Source organism: Hirsutella rhossiliensis (assembly GCF_020360975.1).
Source record: "Hirsutella rhossiliensis strain HR02 chromosome Unknown scaffold00007, whole genome shotgun sequence".
Taxonomy (NCBI): Eukaryota; Fungi; Ascomycota; class Sordariomycetes; order Hypocreales; family Ophiocordycipitaceae; genus Hirsutella; species Hirsutella rhossiliensis.
The window spans coordinates 3,209,145-3,227,137 of record NW_025408673.1 but is presented as its reverse complement, the minus strand read 5'-3'; the positions used below and the strand labels follow the sequence as shown (position 1 = coordinate 3,227,137).

The window sequence follows — 17,993 nt, the reverse complement described above, 5'->3', positions numbered from 1 at the left end:
CCCTCCAGCTATACTGGTACCTAAGAATAACTTCGACAGTATCCTGGCCGCAACGCGCTAACCCAGCTCCGCCTACGCCTACCTTCGACTCTTTTGCCAATCACTTGCTTTTATCCGTGCTCAAAAAGGACTGATGAAGATGATTTCATCTGCAAATGGCTCACTTAGCGATGCCGCGAGTAATTCCAGGGAGATGAGGTTAACGACTTGCAGCCGTTGTCGCCGCCACTGCCGTACAGTATGTGACTCATATAGACTTATAGAGCGGAATATAACTACCAAAATCCCATCCTGGCTCGGAGGAATAAAACTCGGGCTACTTATGTGGACACAATTAGCCGGCTGGCAGATACAGTACTGTACTCAAAGTGAATTATCTACACAAATAACCTTATTCCACTCGGCCAACTCCGAAGAGGCCCCTTGCTTGTTCCACGATCTCGCGGCTAACGATTCTGCAACCCCGGCTGAAATGGAAGATCGTCCCATCGTCACGTCGCATCCGCGTGTCTTCGACTTCATTTCTGTCCGCAGCTTTATCCTCACAATAACACATGCAGCCGATGCCACTGCCTTGCGGTAAGTGGCTAGTAATGAGTTGCTTCGAAGATAAATCCCGTGGGCAGGCTTGGGGCCAGATAGCTTTGCGGCTGCGCTTTATGACCTTAACCCCTTAATGCGCCCCGTATGCTTTTCATCGCGACTAGAGGATATTAACATAATAGGAATCCGAACCATGACAGTTTCTGCTTACGTGTGATCTGTATGCACCACATGATGCCGATGCCGCGGAACCCTTCTTTGGGATGCTCTCGAATACTGGCAAGTCTTCCCCCCTGCAACGCACCGCTCACATGGTTGGGTCCTGCTACATCTGGATTTTCTTGCCCTGCATGCTTGGCAAGCCCGGTCGGTTCTTCGGATGATGTTGGATGTCTGTGAGAAGAACAAGCAGCCCGGTTGTGGTCGTTCATCCTGCCCTGCCACCTGTTGCACAGAGAGCTGGTCGTCACTGTTGTTGTCGATGTACACGGTTGTGGGCTTCCCTAGCACGGCGCCCATGCCTATGGACCGGACAGTCGCACCCTGGGGAGTCGTATCGCCATGGCTGTCGGCGCGGGGAGCGTGGACCACAGGTATTGACTGCGAGGTGACGGTTCTGACGGTCATACCCATGGTGGGCGACATCTGAGGCGCGTTCACTGCACGGCTATCTGTTTGCGCCACTCCCGACATGGGGGACTGTGTACTGGGAAAGTGACGAACCACGACCGACTCTTCACCGATCTTGCGATAATCTGTCGCCCTGCTCTCATATGGTGGGCTCGGCTCGCACACCATACTAGGGAACGGACTTGGCTCCTCGACATCAGCCAGGCTTTGGAAGCCCCGGTGTGTCCCATGCGATGCAATGCAAACCTTTGAATGGGATTTCAGGTCGTTTTCATCAACGTATGCCAGTGAGCAGCCCGCCACCAGACATACATAATATCGATCGCGGTCGGAATGTGGTTGCTCCATGTTAGGTGGCGCCAGGCTTGGAAATCGATCGTACAATCGATTTGATCGAATCGATTAATCGAATCGATTTCGATTTCGATCGATCGATTAGAAGTCCTGCTCGATCGATATCGTATCGATCCAACCTCCAATCGATCGATTTGATCGTCGTTCGCCATGTCCATACAAGGTGTCCAGGGTAGGCTGCGTAGGTTGGATGCGTGACGATGCTGCCGCCCGACGCGTCTGCCAAACACCCTGGCAAACGACCGGGGGTCCCAGGCAGCCAGTCATATCTATCTTGTTGCCGCGCGTCGCGTGTCGACAAAAGTAAATTGATCTCTCCGTCTCTTGCGTTTGCAAGTCCTCCCCGTTCAACGGAATCAGTACGCGTCGCAACCAGGAATTATTTCGGGCCTCAGCCTGTCCGAGTAGACTTCATACAGATTCGACCTTATCAGCCTCGCACCCTTCGATTTGACCTCGCCCACATTGTTTACGGACGTTTCCCACCATGGACGCGCTTGATGAGGACATAGAGATCGCCTCCTCCACGCCGCCGCCTTCCGAGCCGACAACCAGTTCAGCATCAACTAAATATGCACCCATGGGGTTTCCAGATTATGAAGCTTGGACGACTGATAAATTTGGGCGGTTCCCGGCTTCACGATTTGCCACGACCCTTCTCGAGAACGGACGTGGTGGTGGCAATTCGGATTCAGAATGAAGGACAACAGGTCACGGCCCCACAAGATCGTATGGATCTGCGAGAGATGCTTCCTCCGGGACAGGCCGAAGACAGCACATTACGTCTTCATCGCTTCGACTGGGAAGCGTCGTCCGACATCTGAGGAAGGAGCACAAAGTCGTGGTTTGTGCCACCTCTCCGTACCCCATCTCCACGTCGTTCGATCATGCCCGCTAACTTGTCAGCCACCTTCTAGACAACGTGCAGGCTCAGTTACCGGGAGTGGAGGTGCAGAACGGAACCTGCTTGATATGCTTCGCGCCGATCCGACGAACCCTCGAGATCAGACTCTTCTCAGCAATCTGCATACGTTATTCGATCCGAAGATGAATCAACTGCTCCTGCTCGACTGGCTTACATATCATAACCTCCCCTTTAATGTCGTAAACTCTGAGCGCTTCAGACGACTCCTTCTCTACAACAACCCGGCTCTCCAGGAAGGCCAGATACCAACTGGCAAAACGCTTGTGAATCTGCTACTAGATGAGTATAATCGCGCTCTTGGTCCGCTTTGCGAGCTGCTTCAAAGAGCGAGAAGTATGATTCATTACCTTTGATGGCTGGACTTCCCGACAAAACACATCATTCCTCGGTATCAACGCCCACTTTATCGACCAAGATTGGAACCAATGGGAATCTTCTTGGCTTTGCCGGCTCTCGCGAAACGCCATACTGGAGCAGCGCTTGCAGATGAAGTTGCAGATACAATATGCGCGTTTGGTCTTGAAGACAGGTATAGAACCACAGTCAACACTTCTTGGGTCCGTTAGCTGACAATCTTGACTGTTATCCGGCGTCAGAATCGGGTACTACACGCTTGACAACGCTACGAATAATGATACGGCTGTGGAAGCGCTTGCCGCTGAGTTCGATTTCGACAGGAAGAGCGTCGCATCCGCTGCGCCCTCATTTTCTGAACCTGGCCGTCAGGGCTATGATGTACGGCAGCAAAGGGATAATTTCAACGAGTTGCTTGCTCATTGGGGCGATAAGGACTTTGTGGCTGAAGAGGAAGAGCAGCGCCAGTTGTCCGACGCTATCAATGAGCTGGCGACCGACGACGACTTCTGTGTGCCGAGCATGGAAGAAGGATTCGAGGTTGAAACAGTCCCAGAAGGCAGTCAGGATCAGGACGTACTGCCCGACATCATCAATGGCGAAGAAGTGGACAAGTACCGCAAGTTTGGGCCATTTGGCAAACTTCACAATATTGGCATTGCTCTTCGAACGAGCAGTCAACTTCTCGAGGTCTTTTACGAAGCTCAACGGCAAACCGCTCCTACTGAACCTATTCTTACGTGGGTTCAAAACGTCTGCACTCGCTGGCAATCCGATGAGGCGATGGCCTCACGCGCTCTGCTGAAGCGTACGGCTTTGAACAGGATGTTTTCCATCATCGAGGAACGATGGCTTGGCAAAGGCGGCAAAGAACAGGACAAACCAGCGATACTGAAAGAACAACTTTCCCTTGAAGAATGGAAGGTCGTTGTTGCGGTTCAGAAGATCCTTCAGCCATTCAAGATCGCCTCGAAGCAACTCCAGGGCGAGGGTATTGCTGGTAAACGCTCCACGTCAGGAGGGTTCGATGAGTACTTCCGGTGGTAGAGATGCTCCTTGACCACCTCGAACTAGCAGTTCAGGGAGTTATAATCGAAGAGAACGAAGATCAGACCATGAAAGAGGTTCACCTGTTCAATGACATGGACGCAAGAACTCGCAGGGTTTTGAAGATTTACATCAAGCTCGGATGGAAGAAGCTGAACGACTACTATAGCAAGCTGACCTCAACCGCATATGTAGCGGCAGTGGTGTTCCACCCTGCAAGAAGTGGCGCGCTCTGGAACGGCTTTGGAGCCAACTCCCGTCTCGTCAGACGTCGGAGTGGGAAAGAACATATGCGAGAAGCTTAGCGACAGTCTGGAAAGAGAGGTACAAGAACATGGCTCATCGGCAATCCTGCGATGGTGTTTCAGCGGATACGACTAATAGTGGCTTGGACTATATTGAGCGTCGATTGGCGTTTAGTCGATCATTGGCTTGCCCTGAGCCTCGAGGGCGGCAAATTAAAGGACCAAAGCAGTCAACCGCCTTGCAAGAACAGGACGAGCTTGATCAGTACCTATCAGAGCCGCCGGTGGAAAATATCGCATACAAAACGGACCCAATCGCTTGGTGGAAGGACGTTGGTGTTGCGCGGTTTCCTCGGCTGTCTTATATGGCTGTTGACTACCTTACCATCGCGTCGTCTTCAGCAGGAACGGAAAGAGATTTTAGCAGCTGTGGGAGGATGATAACACCACTGAGATCTCGCCTACGACGCCATATTGTGGCGATGGCGCAGTGTCTTCGTTCCTGGAGTAAAGCTGGCATCTATCAGCCGACACTTCCTCTTGGTCTGCTTGAAGGGGACAATTGGAGGCAAGTTCTTCAACTGATGGGCAAGATCACCTAGATAGGGATGATTTTTAGTATTGATCGATTCGATCGTCGATCGATTCGAATCAAACAGCGATCGATCGATATCGATCGATTGAAGGTGACGATCGATAAAATTCGATCGATCAGGCTCGAAAATCGATCTATAAGATCGATTTCCAACTCTGGGTGGCGCTACTGCATATGTGAATGCCGACCTCTGCTGGACTTGTGCCGCGCCGGATGCGAAGGCTTCTCGCTGCTTCCCGTGCAAGTCAGGAACTCTGTTCAGTTCACTGCCTTCACACTGGCCCGGCAAGTTGCAGTTATATTCAGGGGCGGTGGCGAGGAGTGCTTCCGCGTATGTTGCCAAGTCAAAGACTCGCTCATCCTCAGTACGAGGGCTAGCTTCATCCACCATCGGTGAAAATCAGTGCAGAAGACGGCTAATATGTCGTAGTTCGGATACTCAAGCTCGGTGGAGGGCTTTGCGTGGGTGCCATGGAAATACGCAGCCAGGGCCGAGGAAAGTTTTGGACTTTATAGTGCTCGAACTTCCACCACAAGGCTGAAGCCCGAGGCAACTAGTGTATTAACAGTATACTAGAGCCAAAATGCACCTTGAGGAGGAATCAGGTCGAGGTGGGTATGCCAAATCATGTTTGATGGAAACAGGCAGGCATACCATGCGCGCGCCCCATGCCGGATGCTACTCGACCTGGATTGATTGCTGGCTGCGAAACCTTGTAAGCTTTGCACAGGATAATGCATGAAAGACTACGGCTCCTAAAGTAGCTCTTCCCTCTGCACCAGGCAGCTGGACCTCTCAAGGCAGCAGCGGAACCAACAGGCAATGGTCGGAGTCTTACGTTCGCGTAACCACTGAGACTGCGGGTTGCAAGACAAATCTGGGCTCTGTACGCTTGAATGCCTCGCCATATCATGTTCGCTTACGCGCACTTGGCTGACGTTCGCTAAGATAGCGGATTTGCAGTTACTGATCAACTACAGGCTTGTGGAGCCAATGACTACCACCTTGATCTCTGGGCTTCGATGAAATACAGTCATAGAACAGGTGACAGCTTTGAAGGGAATGTTTGTATTTACAGGCAATTCCCAGCATCAACATGTACATTTCTGCTGTCACCGCTGGACGAGGCATGGGAATCAACCGCCGGCGGTGCTTCCTGGAGGACCGTAATGTGGTATCGTCGAGTCTGAATATGTATATGTCGGTAGAGAGCGTTGCAAGTGCATTGCCGGACGGTCGCCCATAAACATAGCCTGTGTTGTGGCCATGGGTTGGCCGGGACTGTCCAGCATCGACGGAGACGGATGCTCACAATGAACACTGCCTTGTCGCGTGGTGCTCGCACGACTGAACGGGGTTATCAGTGGGTATTTGGATTGAACCCCCAAGCCCATGACTGCGGTAGCCATGCCCATGTGATGTTGATGGCCGTAGGAGGACGTCGTGAGCTGCGACGACTCCCAGATGGACGACCTTGTCGTCGACCCGCTGGTAGTGGAGGGCTCCCGACATGACTGTCTCGGCAAAGAGAGGGAGAAGTCTTGATCTAGACCGGCTAGTCGACGCGGCACCAAGAGCTGTTCCAATGACTGGACGGCGGCCCCAGGGTCGCCGGCGCGAAAAGGATGGCCTTGGTCGGCATCAAGTGGCACGAAAGTGCCCGACTGCAAAGAAATGGGCAACATGGCCGTCACTAAAGCCATACCTGTTGAGAAGCTCCCGTAGCTGCTTGTTCTCCTCAGCTACTCTCCTCGCGGCCATCTGGATCTCGGTCGAAGCCTCGATGCCCTGGAGCTCGTATACTCTGAGTCGCTGTTCGAGCTTCTGGACATACTCTCTCCGTCGGGCGCGCGATCTCCTTTGGTTATCTCGAATTCGGACTAAGCTGTTCTTCTGCTAGAGCAGAGAAAGAGAGACGGAGTCTTGTGTTAGAAAAGGCTATTCCTGTCGATGGTATCACCTGGGTTTATGTCACTTACTGCGGGGGCTGACATTTAGCTTGCAGGCTTGCATATAGACTCTTCTTAGCCAGTGAAGGAGGAAAGCAAAATTAAAATTAAAATCAGGTGAATAGTCTCGTAAGTAGAGTATCGGTCCAATGCTGAGGGTCGGGAAAGAATGGGGGTTGGCAAAAGGGAAAACGAGGAAATGGAAAAACCTTGTTAGATCACTGGCAAGGGAAGTATTTGGGGAAAGAACAGGTAAGATAGCTACAGCAGCTTCACGCCTTCTTTGCCTGGCCGCGTGCTGGTCATGGCGTAGCCCTTGCAGTCTTCCCAGGGGCTTGGACAAAGGACAGTCGGATTTGCATTTTACGGGTCACATTTGCCCCGTGTTGGTGGGAAATGGGACACTCGCCCCTGAGTAAACGTGATGAGTCAGTTGGTCAGCCGGACCGAGTCTTGGGAGCCGCTCGCTTCAGAGCCCCTGCCTGTTTGCCAATATTTCATAACTGTTATATCCAATTAGTATTGCAAAACATCCGTACCTCGGTAACCGCGGATGCAGGTCTCACAGAGGCTACCTTCTTCTTCCGAAGTGGATACCGACGTGGGCAGCCGTCCCCTTGTCATGAGGCTTCGTATGCTGCAAGCTTCGCCACCTCCCGACCTTCCATGCGTATGCATACATATTGCCACTTAGGGCCAAGACGAGTGAAGAGAAATTAACAGGCAGAATCCTGCGTCACGCTAAACCCCTGACTCCACTGCAGGAGAGCTGCGGGCCAGTCTGCATGATGCAAAGAGGCGGTCCGCCTAGTCACTCTTCGCCCCGGCGCCTATTCAGAATGTGGCTGCTGATGGATTTGGAGAATTAGCCGATGTGATCGGCGCGTAGATGCAGAAGCCGGAGATGTCCTGGTTGAGGAGAAGGTCCATGACGGAGTCTCCGGGAGGATGAATGCGGAGTTTCAAACGCCTGAGCGAAGATGGCAAACCCTGGGCAGGGGCACAGACGGCAACGAGCTTATAGGTCTCGAAGGAGCAAGCGAGGGCCTTGCAAGTCTTGCAGACTAGATGAACGTATTGAGTTCTAATCATGAGTCTTCACCAACCCCTGAAATGGTATTGGTCCCTGGATGCCTCCTCCAGTAAATATCTGTTCCACGAGCCAGCATTAATGTCTTCGCTTGCCTTCATGTAAGACTTCTTTGGAAATTGCCTCAAGTTCAGCGTATCTTGCAATACGTGCTGATGATTGAACACAGTGTCGGTTACGAATGTCCCTTGCTGCCTTTCCCGCACGAGTCCAAATCGGAGAGAGTCAGTTAACTCGGTCGTAAGCATGCTACGACGAGTCGTTCGTGACGATAGAGGTGCCGTGGCTTTCCCACGGTCGCATGTAGCTAGAGTGTCTTGAACGTTGGATCGAGGCCCCTCGCTGCTGCGCTTGTCTGAGGTTGCCTGTTGCTCTCTTTCACTCTCCAGCATAAGTGTAATGAGAGATTGTCGCTGCCTTGTCCCAGGACGGGGTACAGAACGCTGGAACAGCTGCGAATCCATGATCCGCTCGCCACTATTATCAGAAATGTAGTCGTCGAGTAAACTCGTCGTCCCCATTTTCAGATAGAATTAATGCTTCGTTCGTGCATGTGGGCAGGGCACGTCTGAACGCCTGAACACCTTCAATAACGTGGAGTTCGGAGCCAGGCGAGCTGGTTGTCTTGAGCGAGCCCTTCTTCGAGATGGTGCTTGTTTTGCACATGGCTTTCAAACGACGAGTAGAAGGATGCGCGAACTCATAGATGTTTGTTTGAGGAGCATGTTTCATTAGCTGAACTGAAGATCATACATACGAGATGATTTACGCGGAAGGCATGGCTTCCTTTAATGCTTTGGAAGGCACTTTCGCATCCCGCTTCCAACTATGGAAGGATTACTTGAAGCCTTTGCATCGACCAATGCGGCATGAGCGTGTGGCCCAAACTTGGGACGCTTAAATTGAAGGAAGCAGCCGTGGGCAGAGGGCTGACAGTGATATAAATCACCGTCGCTTAATTGAGTGCCCTCAGAATTATACCAGGTGCTCTGTCGACCGTTCAGTGCCGGATTTTATCACTACAGATAGTTGTATCTCCATCTCTCTTTCTACCCGTTTTCTCTGGCGCTCTCTTATCATACTGTCTAGAGGTACTGCTGGCATAAATAAAATCGCCAGACAAAGTCCACACTGACCTCCAAACTGGTGTCTCACCCGACCAGTCACAGAACACACTAGGAGCACAGATGATGCTAGGAACATCAATCCGCTTACTGCTCCAAGCCACGGCATGCCCTGGTTTGACGTCGGCTGCTCTGGCTGATGCTGGTTAGAGTGCCGGCCAAAACGACGGAAACACTGTGTCTTCCTCCATATCGCCATAACCATAATAACGATAGTCAAGTGAGACACCATTGGAGCAGCGCACCAGTATTCGACACCAGATCGTCTAAATTGCCAGACGGCCGCCCCAATAAACGGTAGGTGAAAGGCCAATACTAGTCCACAAATGATGATTCTCGCCTTAATGGAGAAACCAGACTCGACGGCGCGAGAAAAATAGGCGTAAATCAAGGGATCGACGACTTGAATAAGCTGTAAATCATGAGTATATCGGGGAGGTAATTAGACGGACCTGAATAGGGAGTACCTCAATGATGTCGACGCATAACATGGTGACCCCTTTCCAGGCTGTGAAGAAGGGTAGGCAAGGACGCTTGGTAGGAGTGCATTTCTCGCACTGCCGAACAAAGCGGCGAATAGTAAACCGCTACCCAAGAAGAGACATGCTGTGGGAATCAATGCCCAACTTCGCCTACGCGAAGCTTCTCGTGGCTTGACCCTGATCATCCAGTACAGGTAAGGCCCCATAAAGACCGTGGTCACGGCAAACACGACACCGGCCTCGGTGACCTCCCTGATGGTAATCTCGTCGTGCATGTCGAAATTCGGCGACCTTGAATGATGGAGAGAGCGGAACTCGGACTTAGAGTTGAGAATGAGAGCACCGAGCTTCCTCGGAACGAGACGTGCTTTATATAAGGTTAAGTCATAAAAGCGAATTTTGGTACTTGGAAAGTAACACTTAGATGAAGAGAGCCTTACGAAGTTGTCTAGCCGTTTTGCGAACGAGCATACATACCGAGAGTGAGGTGGAAATGGGTGCTTTGTCCGTAGTAAGGTTACACTGTCTTTGCCTCGAGACTGGGATATAGTTGATATGATGATTTACGTATATGAGGCGGGTGAGGTTCCTCCACATTGAAGCGGCCTGTTCAGAGTAGGGTGGGCGGAACGGCACGTCTTCAGCAGATTGATGCGGTTGGCCCCCCGTTATGAGGCCATCCAGTAGATCGGCATCACCAGCAGTGCATACAACCTGGTTCATGCACTATGGCTTGCATGTGTCTAAGCTCGCCTTGACAAGGGGGTCGGAACGCTATGGGCATGCGCAAAGGGCAATTTTCCCGGGTCTGCAGTCAAAATGAACATGGCCGTCCCGATACCATGGGCTCTCTGGTGGTGATGGATCAGATAAGGAAGGTCAAAGCACGAGCAAAAGGTGTCGTTGCTCCATTCCACATTGGGATTTGTGAGACAATGGCGCGGCTGCAGGAAGCATGACTTTCAGCTGTGACAATTCCGCAAGATGGGCTTCGTACTGGCTCGCAGAGCCAAGAACCTGGCTCTCCCCTGGTCGTTCCTGATCTCGGTCTCGTCGGGGCCGTTGGTCGGGAGCATCAAGAAAAGGCAGGATTGTCAGGCGGGAAGAGAAGGAACAGAGGGTAGATCTCTGAGACGGAAAAGATAACTAGTTACTTGGCGATTCCTTCGGCTTATTCGTCCCCTCAAGAATCATCTCCATCGCCCTTTCTAAAAGTGCTCTACCCTTATCGCTGTCTAACTCATTAACAGAACACGATCCTTGACCCTCCATAAAAACCGCGCTCGCACCGCAACTAGCTAGTTTGACGATTCTTCTGGTCTCTGTTTGCCATGTTTCGCGCATGCTTGTTTCCATTTTGGCGGTGATGCTCTCAAAAACCGGGATGTTCACTCCCATACCCAACCTGAAAGGCCCCCAAAAATTTCTATTCTCACTGAGCTTTCGACACTCCCAGTAACGGAATAGAGATGCTTTATCTCTAAGGTCGTGGAACTTGCTGCGGAATGTTTTGTCCTGCATACACCTCTCGCAAGTTTCGGTGATGATCTGAAACGGTTGGACGCCAAGTTGGCACGGCTCGTCATTGCTGCACCTCTTCTGATCAACATCATTGAGGTGACCGCACCTCATCGAGCATGGAGTGACAAGATGCGATGCCATCGTCTTATTGCAGGTAGCTTGAGAGCGCTTTTTTAGTCGCAGAAGAGTTGAAATGGTGAAGACTTTATCGCCATTCGGTGCCATATATACCAGAAATCCGGCTCCGCAGATGCCTGCACACTCTATGTGCCTACAATGCGAAGAACAGGCAATAATGCTTCACCTGAACTCTGTCGCAGGACTTATAGTCTCACTACTATACTATGTCGTTGGCCATGTCACCTGCAGCGTGTGTAGTGCAAGCTCGGTACAAGACCAATCAGGCAAGACCTACGCCTGCCGCAGAGATCTGCAGACCCACCCACACTGAAAGGGGGGCATCATTGATGGCAACCTCGTCCTGCATGTCGAAATGCGGCACCCTTGAGAGCGAAATGCGGACGTAGAGTAATGAGAAGGCATATGGGGACCGGATTGGCCCTGAGCGAGACGTGCTTTATATAGACGTTTAAGTCGTAACAGCGAATGTTGGTATATAGCAAGGAACGCGCAGGTGAAGAGAGCCACAGCACGTTGTCCAGTCGCTTTACAACCGGGAAGACCTACATAGAGTAAGCCCGTTTAGCTTTTCACCTAGGTACTTTGGACAAGTCCTCCGTCTCCTCCCGTCCCGTCATTAATGTCCAAAGTAATGAATCCTATCTTATTCGACTTATCATAATATCATATTCCCCTCCCGTCTCTCTCGACGGTTCCCGAGCCAATCAGAGAAACTTCATTTCAGCACGGTTGGCCTGGAGAGAACGTCTAGGGGTGAAGATTTATGTGGGAGAGGGCTCGGGGCGGGATTACTCCGTACGCGCATCCAAAGGCATTGTAAGGCGCATACACAACGAAACAGAGAGTGAAGAAGGGGCCAGTAATGCAATTGATTGATCTCTGACGAGCTCCTTCAGAGGCTATGCGACCCTACTTTATAATCACGAGATGCCTCCCAGTCCCGTGCTTTTCTCTGGAAAAGTCACTCCAGCCAGTAGTTGGAATTAACCAGCCATCTACCGTGGTCAAGCACTTTAAGCGCGTGACAGGCATGTGCGCATATCCTGTACGAAATCAAGAGAGATTTTTGTCAGGACCCTCTTCCTTACTCTCCCTCCCCCCTTTACCCTCAATGCCGCACTTGCCGACCTTACCTACTTGCTATCCCGGTCTACCAGCTCTGATTCTTACTCCCTACCGTCCTCGCACGTGATTTTTCCCTCAAGATTTATTCTACCCTGCATTTTGGATTTGCGCCGCAGGAACACGACTAATGCGATCAGTTGAAGAACGCGATTCTTATTGCGACGCGCACATTGCCAGGGGCTATTGGCGGTTATCCCATTTGGGCTGTAGTCGAAGCGGAATCCCTTTCAGTTGTTTGTCCGAACCTGTAGACAGATCATTTTATCGCTAACTTACTGGAAATGGAGACTCAAGCACGCGAACTTTGGCAGAGAACAGTCATGAGTTTTGTCGAACAAAGGAGTAAATTTGCGAGTGAGATCTTCATGAACGGAGGAATATGGTGTTCAGCCGATGAGCTTTAACAGGGTAATGGTAAAGCACTTATGGAAAGGGCGATTGACAAGACGCTGGAAAAGGCAAAGGCATTTAGTCACAGGTGGCATAACCATCAATTAAGGTAAGTAGACCTTTCTAGGTTCTTTATGAGTTATATGTACTTGCCAGGTAGATTTCTAAAGCAGGTGACAACAATAACAGGCAAACTCCCATCATGCCTCGTGTACTTCGCTAGTCTATCCTCTCAACTGTACTTGGTGGATTAAGCAAGCCAAAACGAATGTTTCAGTCCCATTCAACGCTGCTAGAGTTCCCAATTCATGTATTTTACGTGCTGAAGCACTGGGTAGGAGGGCTCACCGTTGGTCACAGGGTTACAGACGGCGCAAGTGTACTTGCCACATGCAGCCTTGACCTTGTTCGAGCCCATCTCAACCTCGATGACTCTGTGGCCTGCTTTGCTCAGCTCGTTGCAAGGGTCGAATTTAAAGGTCTCCATGCTACCCCGAGTGCCACATGAGTAAATTTTGACGGAAACGTAGTTCTTGCACATACTCGAACAAGATCAGAGATATGTATGATGGGACCGCTTGAGTAGACTGAACTGACATGAAGGAGGTTGGGAAATATGAATGGAGGTGATACAGCAATAATGGCGCAATCGACAATGACTTATATAAGAGAGTTGATTCACTCATCAACCCGGCGAGTTCGGTCCTTTTTATAGTGCTCTTGAGCTTTTGAAGAGTTAAGGGACCGCCGGACCGGACATGCTACATGGACCACCGACTGGGGTCGCTTAGGCAGCCGCACCATGCAGCAGCTTGGGTTGAATCAAGGCTGAGGATACAACGTAAATTATCATTTTCAAGTCATTTTGATCAATGTATGAGAGGTACGGCTAAAGTAAGCGCACTAAAGATCCCTCTTGCTGAATTTCATAAGTTTGTACGGACTCCGTAGCGATAAGCAAAACACCGGAGCGGAACAACCTCTATTCCAGCCTTGAGGACACGCTCGCGGCTTCTGTGCGAAGTAGTAAGGTAACAGTCTTAAGGTTCACCGTTTGTAGCAGCTACCATCCACTAATCTCGACTCAGGGGGTCTTACGATCTTTCACGTTACCCGCATATTCACAATGGAAAATAATGGTTCCACGAGCACCATTGAATTGATTAACCCTGGAGTCATGCTCAAGCAGCCGATTCAGTTCCAGGCGGAAGACCTTGCCGAAATAGTCGATCTCTGCTTTTCTGTCGAGCCGCTCATACTCCAGCAACTCGGAGAACATCCAAGGATCGTGAGGTATGCGCAAGTATAATAGCTCTGAGTGCCATGGACACTTATGGTACTGAACTTTTAGATATCTCGGGCAGCATGGCCGCGGTCTACTGCTCGGTCAGGCGAGCCACGGCAATCTCCAAGCCTATATTGACAGCAACCCTTCGATCAACTTGCGTCAACGAATGTTATGGTGTCAACGATTGGCCGAAGCTATCTCCTATGTTCATAATCGCGGCGTCGTTCACTCGGATCTTCGCCCAGCAAATGTTCTTGTTCACGAAAGTACCCCAGGATCTCGGGACTTGTTGCTCTGTGATTTTGGTGGATCTACATGTGATGAACTAGGTCTGGATGGAGGCTGCCTTCCCGATGGCCCTTTCTACCATCAATGTTTGGTTTCGAGTCAAGTCCAGCTCTCGACATATTCGGCCTTGGGTCTCTCTTTTACACCATCTTGACAGGCTGTTGGCCTTACAGATCGACAATTGGCCAACTGGAAACTACAGGTGAGAAGGTGCCGTATGAAAAGGCAGTTGCCGAGGCTTACAATGAGGGTATGTATCCCGACTTAACGGGCATAGCAGGAGGAAGTGTGATTATGGCATGTTGGACGAAGCGGTACAAGACAGCAGAGGAGGTCCTGCGCGCTTTGGAAAGGGAAATGCCGATTCCTAAGGCAGAAGGAGGTTTGATAGAGGCTCATCACACCTTCGTGCTCTTCGGAGTGGTAGTTTCTGTTGCTGTATTGGCAGTCCTCACACACGTACTCATCCAGCGACAGGGGCGATAAGCAGTCGCTGAGCAAGAAGAGGCTTTTGATACGTGGTGCTTTGTTCGACTTCAGACAGTGCACTTGTTTTCAACAAGCTTTGATTACATGTAGCGAAAGACAGCATCCCTAGTTGTGGCTTCCCTTGACGTCGAGCCGTTGTCGTTGAATCAGTGAATGCGTGCGAAAGGCACAATACGACGCGCTAGAATTGGTTTTCCTGCAAATGGTTGGAAGCTAATTTGCTCTTGCGCTTCATTAAGTGGCAGGTTTCGGGCAGCTAGCGTTCTAGCAGCGAGTGCGGGAACAGTTGTGGTGCGGGCGATAAGGAAAGTAAGGCGGGTAAGGACGGCAAGGATGGCAAGGATGGCAAGGATGGCAAGGATGGCGAGGACGGCAAGGATGGCAAGGATGGCAAGGACGGCAAGGACGGCAAGGATGGCAAGGACGGCAAGGATGGCAAGGACGGCAAGGATGGCAAGGACGGCAAGGACGGCAAGGACGGCAAGGGTTTCTAACGGTACAATAGGGTATAGGTCGGAAGCCTAGCCAATCTCTAGCGCCAGTAGACGGCGTTACATGCATGTGTAGTAGCAGCGGGTAAGCGTGGTGGGGTTCGTACTCTCGCGAGGATGCAGGTACTACTGTGGGAATGTAGCATATAGCTATAGTAGGATTGTAAGGGAGGTGCGCACACACGCACACGTGACCCTTAGCGTCACGTGTATGGACCTCGGGGATCCGTGTATAAAGGGCACGTAGTGTGCCCTCATTCCCTTTCCTCCCTTCCTAGCAAGACATCTTGAATACAACCCATTGCGTTACTGCAGTACAGACCTCCCGACACTGATCAGTGATCGATTTGGTCGATCACAGATTGGCAAGGAAGAAGAGATAGAACGCAACCTTCGAAAGCCCAACTACCATATTCCTAGCGATATTGCCCTGGTTGGACCTAGAGGAGGTTTCTATGCTAAGATCAAGGACTCTACGATTACCCGGACCCGGCAACCAACTAGCTCCCGGTAGGCCATTGATAGATCCTTCCAACTTCACTTAACGGTTACATTAAGTGTAAGTGCGTCCACAACGCCGATTCGACAACTACGTGACAGCCCTCACGATTCGACAACTACGTGACAACCCTCACAATGACAAGCACGACCCCAACCCCGAACCCCGCCTCTACGAGGAACGACGCCTTCCTCGACCAAGTAAGGGAATTGGTCCAAAATCTCACGATCCCAAAGACCCAATATCAGGATATCGATCCGACCCGATGGGAGGATGAGATCACGCCACAAGAGGAAGATAGAATAGCTGTTATGACATATACCGCACGATTTATGTCAGAATGCGAGGAGAACGTACACCTTCATGGCACTAATATCCTTGAATTCTTCCAGGATCACTTCCAACAGTGGACCGAGGCAACGTGGAGAAAGATGCCAAAGGAATTTCGAAGGAGCTACGTTACCTTTTAAAGAGACGTGGTATCTATACAGGAGAAAAGGGTGACCACATCATCCCACAGCTCGTCTTCCTACAGACGATCGATAACCCACCAGCCTGGCCCGACAACGAATTCATGGTAACCCAATTCGATAAAGGAACGGAGGCCTATACAAGAAAAGAGAGACGACTAACGCAGAACCCTCCCACCTCCAACACGGCGGAGCCATCCACGCCGTTAGCCCCTATTCCGACGCTCCCTGCTCCTCCCGCTACGACAATTGCGGAACCGCCCACAACGACTGCTACGCTTCCCCAACGAACAATACATCCTACAAGCTATCAGTTCCAGCAACAGAGCATCGTTCTAGCAGAACCCTCTTCTCCCACATCCTCGAAGCGTACACAACGCTTCCCGGCCGACATCCCGAACGACATCGTCGATGCCGACACACAACAGAAATTCACCAAGATCTGGGACAAAGAGAAGAACTATACGGGGGAACCCTATGACCTTCTCGATGATAAGCTACGCATCTTTATGAGTATCTGTTATAACATTCAGGTCAAGCCGGACCAATTCCACGCTCTTTTCCCTCGAATCCTTACTGGCCGAGCCCAAACGTACTACATTGACCACGTTAACTGGACCTCAACGTTCCGCAAGGCATACGATAGCATCAAGCAACATTTCGATACGGAAGTTAACCACGTTCACTACTATACTGAATGGACGACTATTTCCTTTAACAAGCTCCGTGCCGATAATGCTACGAAATCCCTACACGAGGTTCTTCAGCTACTCCTTGATAAGCTACAGTTATGCCAACGAGCTCTTGGCAACGCGTATGCAGGAAACGTTCCACTGCGTACAACGCTTATTAATGCATGCCGCGGTGTTCCTGAACTTGAATACGCTTTATTCAAGCCCGCCGAAGGAATCGAGCCCTTTTGCAGATCTTCGCTCTTCCGTTGAGACCCATCTTGCACGCGGAATAGCGCCTCGTTATCTTCAAGGAGGCCCTCAATACCATCAAGACCTCGAGGAACCATCTGATCATATGGATCCCAATGACCACTACTATCTCGATCGAAGATACAACAACAATCGCGGAAGATTTGGTCAGAAGGGGTATAGAAGGTATAGAGGCAACGCTCAACGAGGCAGCTACAACGCTCCACGGGGAATCTTCAATAGTCAACGCTTTAACCGCCCACAAGGCCGTTACGGCCACAACCACCCGTGGAATAAGAAGTGCTTCGTCTGCAATAAGGAAGGATGTTGGTCTACAAAGCACACTGCCGAGGAACGTCAAAGATCCCGAGACCAATACGTCGCCCACTGTCACTTCATAGGATTACCCTCCCAGGACCTTACAGCCTACGTTCTTGACTTTGAAGGTCACGAGATGGATGCCCACGATGATGCTAACGACCCTGGGACGAGGACGACAATGAAGATAATGACAACAACCCAGAACAGTGGCACACAAGCCAAATGCTCTGCCAGCAAGCCTTCAACCATCTGATCACAGGGAAGACGTGTATAGCACCTCTCAAAACAACGCTACACCTGCTTCCCAATTCATGATAGAGGAGCGCTACTCAAGACTCGTTCCAGGGCATCATAATTGACACAGGCGCCGCGAAGGTTTCCACAGCTGGCTACGACCAATGCATCGCTCTACAACGAGCAGACCCTGCTATAACGCTCGATAAGACTACAGCAGGCCAAGCTTCTATCAAATTCGGCAACGGCGAAGCCATTCTATCCTCGGCTCTATCGCCCTTAAAACACCTCTCGGAAGGATCACATTCCATATCCTCAAGACCCCTACTCCCTTCCTCCTCTCTCTCGCTGATATGGATCGCCTAGGCATCTATTTCAACAACCTTACAGACACTATTGTCGGACGAACAACCCTCCCGGTTATCCGCAAATGGGGACATCCTTGGTTCCTCCTACCTAAGACCAACGAGGCCG

The 17,993-nt window shown here is 50.9% G+C and overlaps 2 protein-coding genes across 2 annotated transcripts; both read left to right on the top strand.

Annotated features, from left to right (window-relative positions):
* Nucleotides 1-2,223: 2,223 nt before the first annotated feature.
* HRG_07114 (Ribonuclease H-like protein) lies at nt 2,224-3,853 on the top strand (the record flags this gene model as incomplete). Its single annotated transcript, XM_044865585.1, has 6 exons — nt 2,224-2,256; nt 2,303-2,371; nt 2,434-2,752; nt 2,930-2,981; nt 3,049-3,573; nt 3,631-3,853. The coding sequence occupies 6 exons, from the start codon at nt 2,224-2,226 to the stop codon at nt 3,851-3,853; spliced, it is 1,221 nt and encodes a 406-aa protein (XP_044719547.1).
* A 9,789-nt stretch (nt 3,854-13,642) lies between these two features.
* HRG_07113 (kinase) lies at nt 13,643-15,075 on the top strand (the record flags this gene model as incomplete). The annotated part of the gene is made up of 4 exons (XM_044865584.1): nt 13,643-13,809; nt 13,868-14,070; nt 14,266-14,294; nt 14,887-15,075. 4 exons carry the CDS (start codon nt 13,643-13,645, stop codon nt 15,073-15,075), a joined length of 588 nt encoding a protein of 195 aa, XP_044719546.1.
* Nucleotides 15,076-17,993: the final 2,918 nt, after the last annotated feature.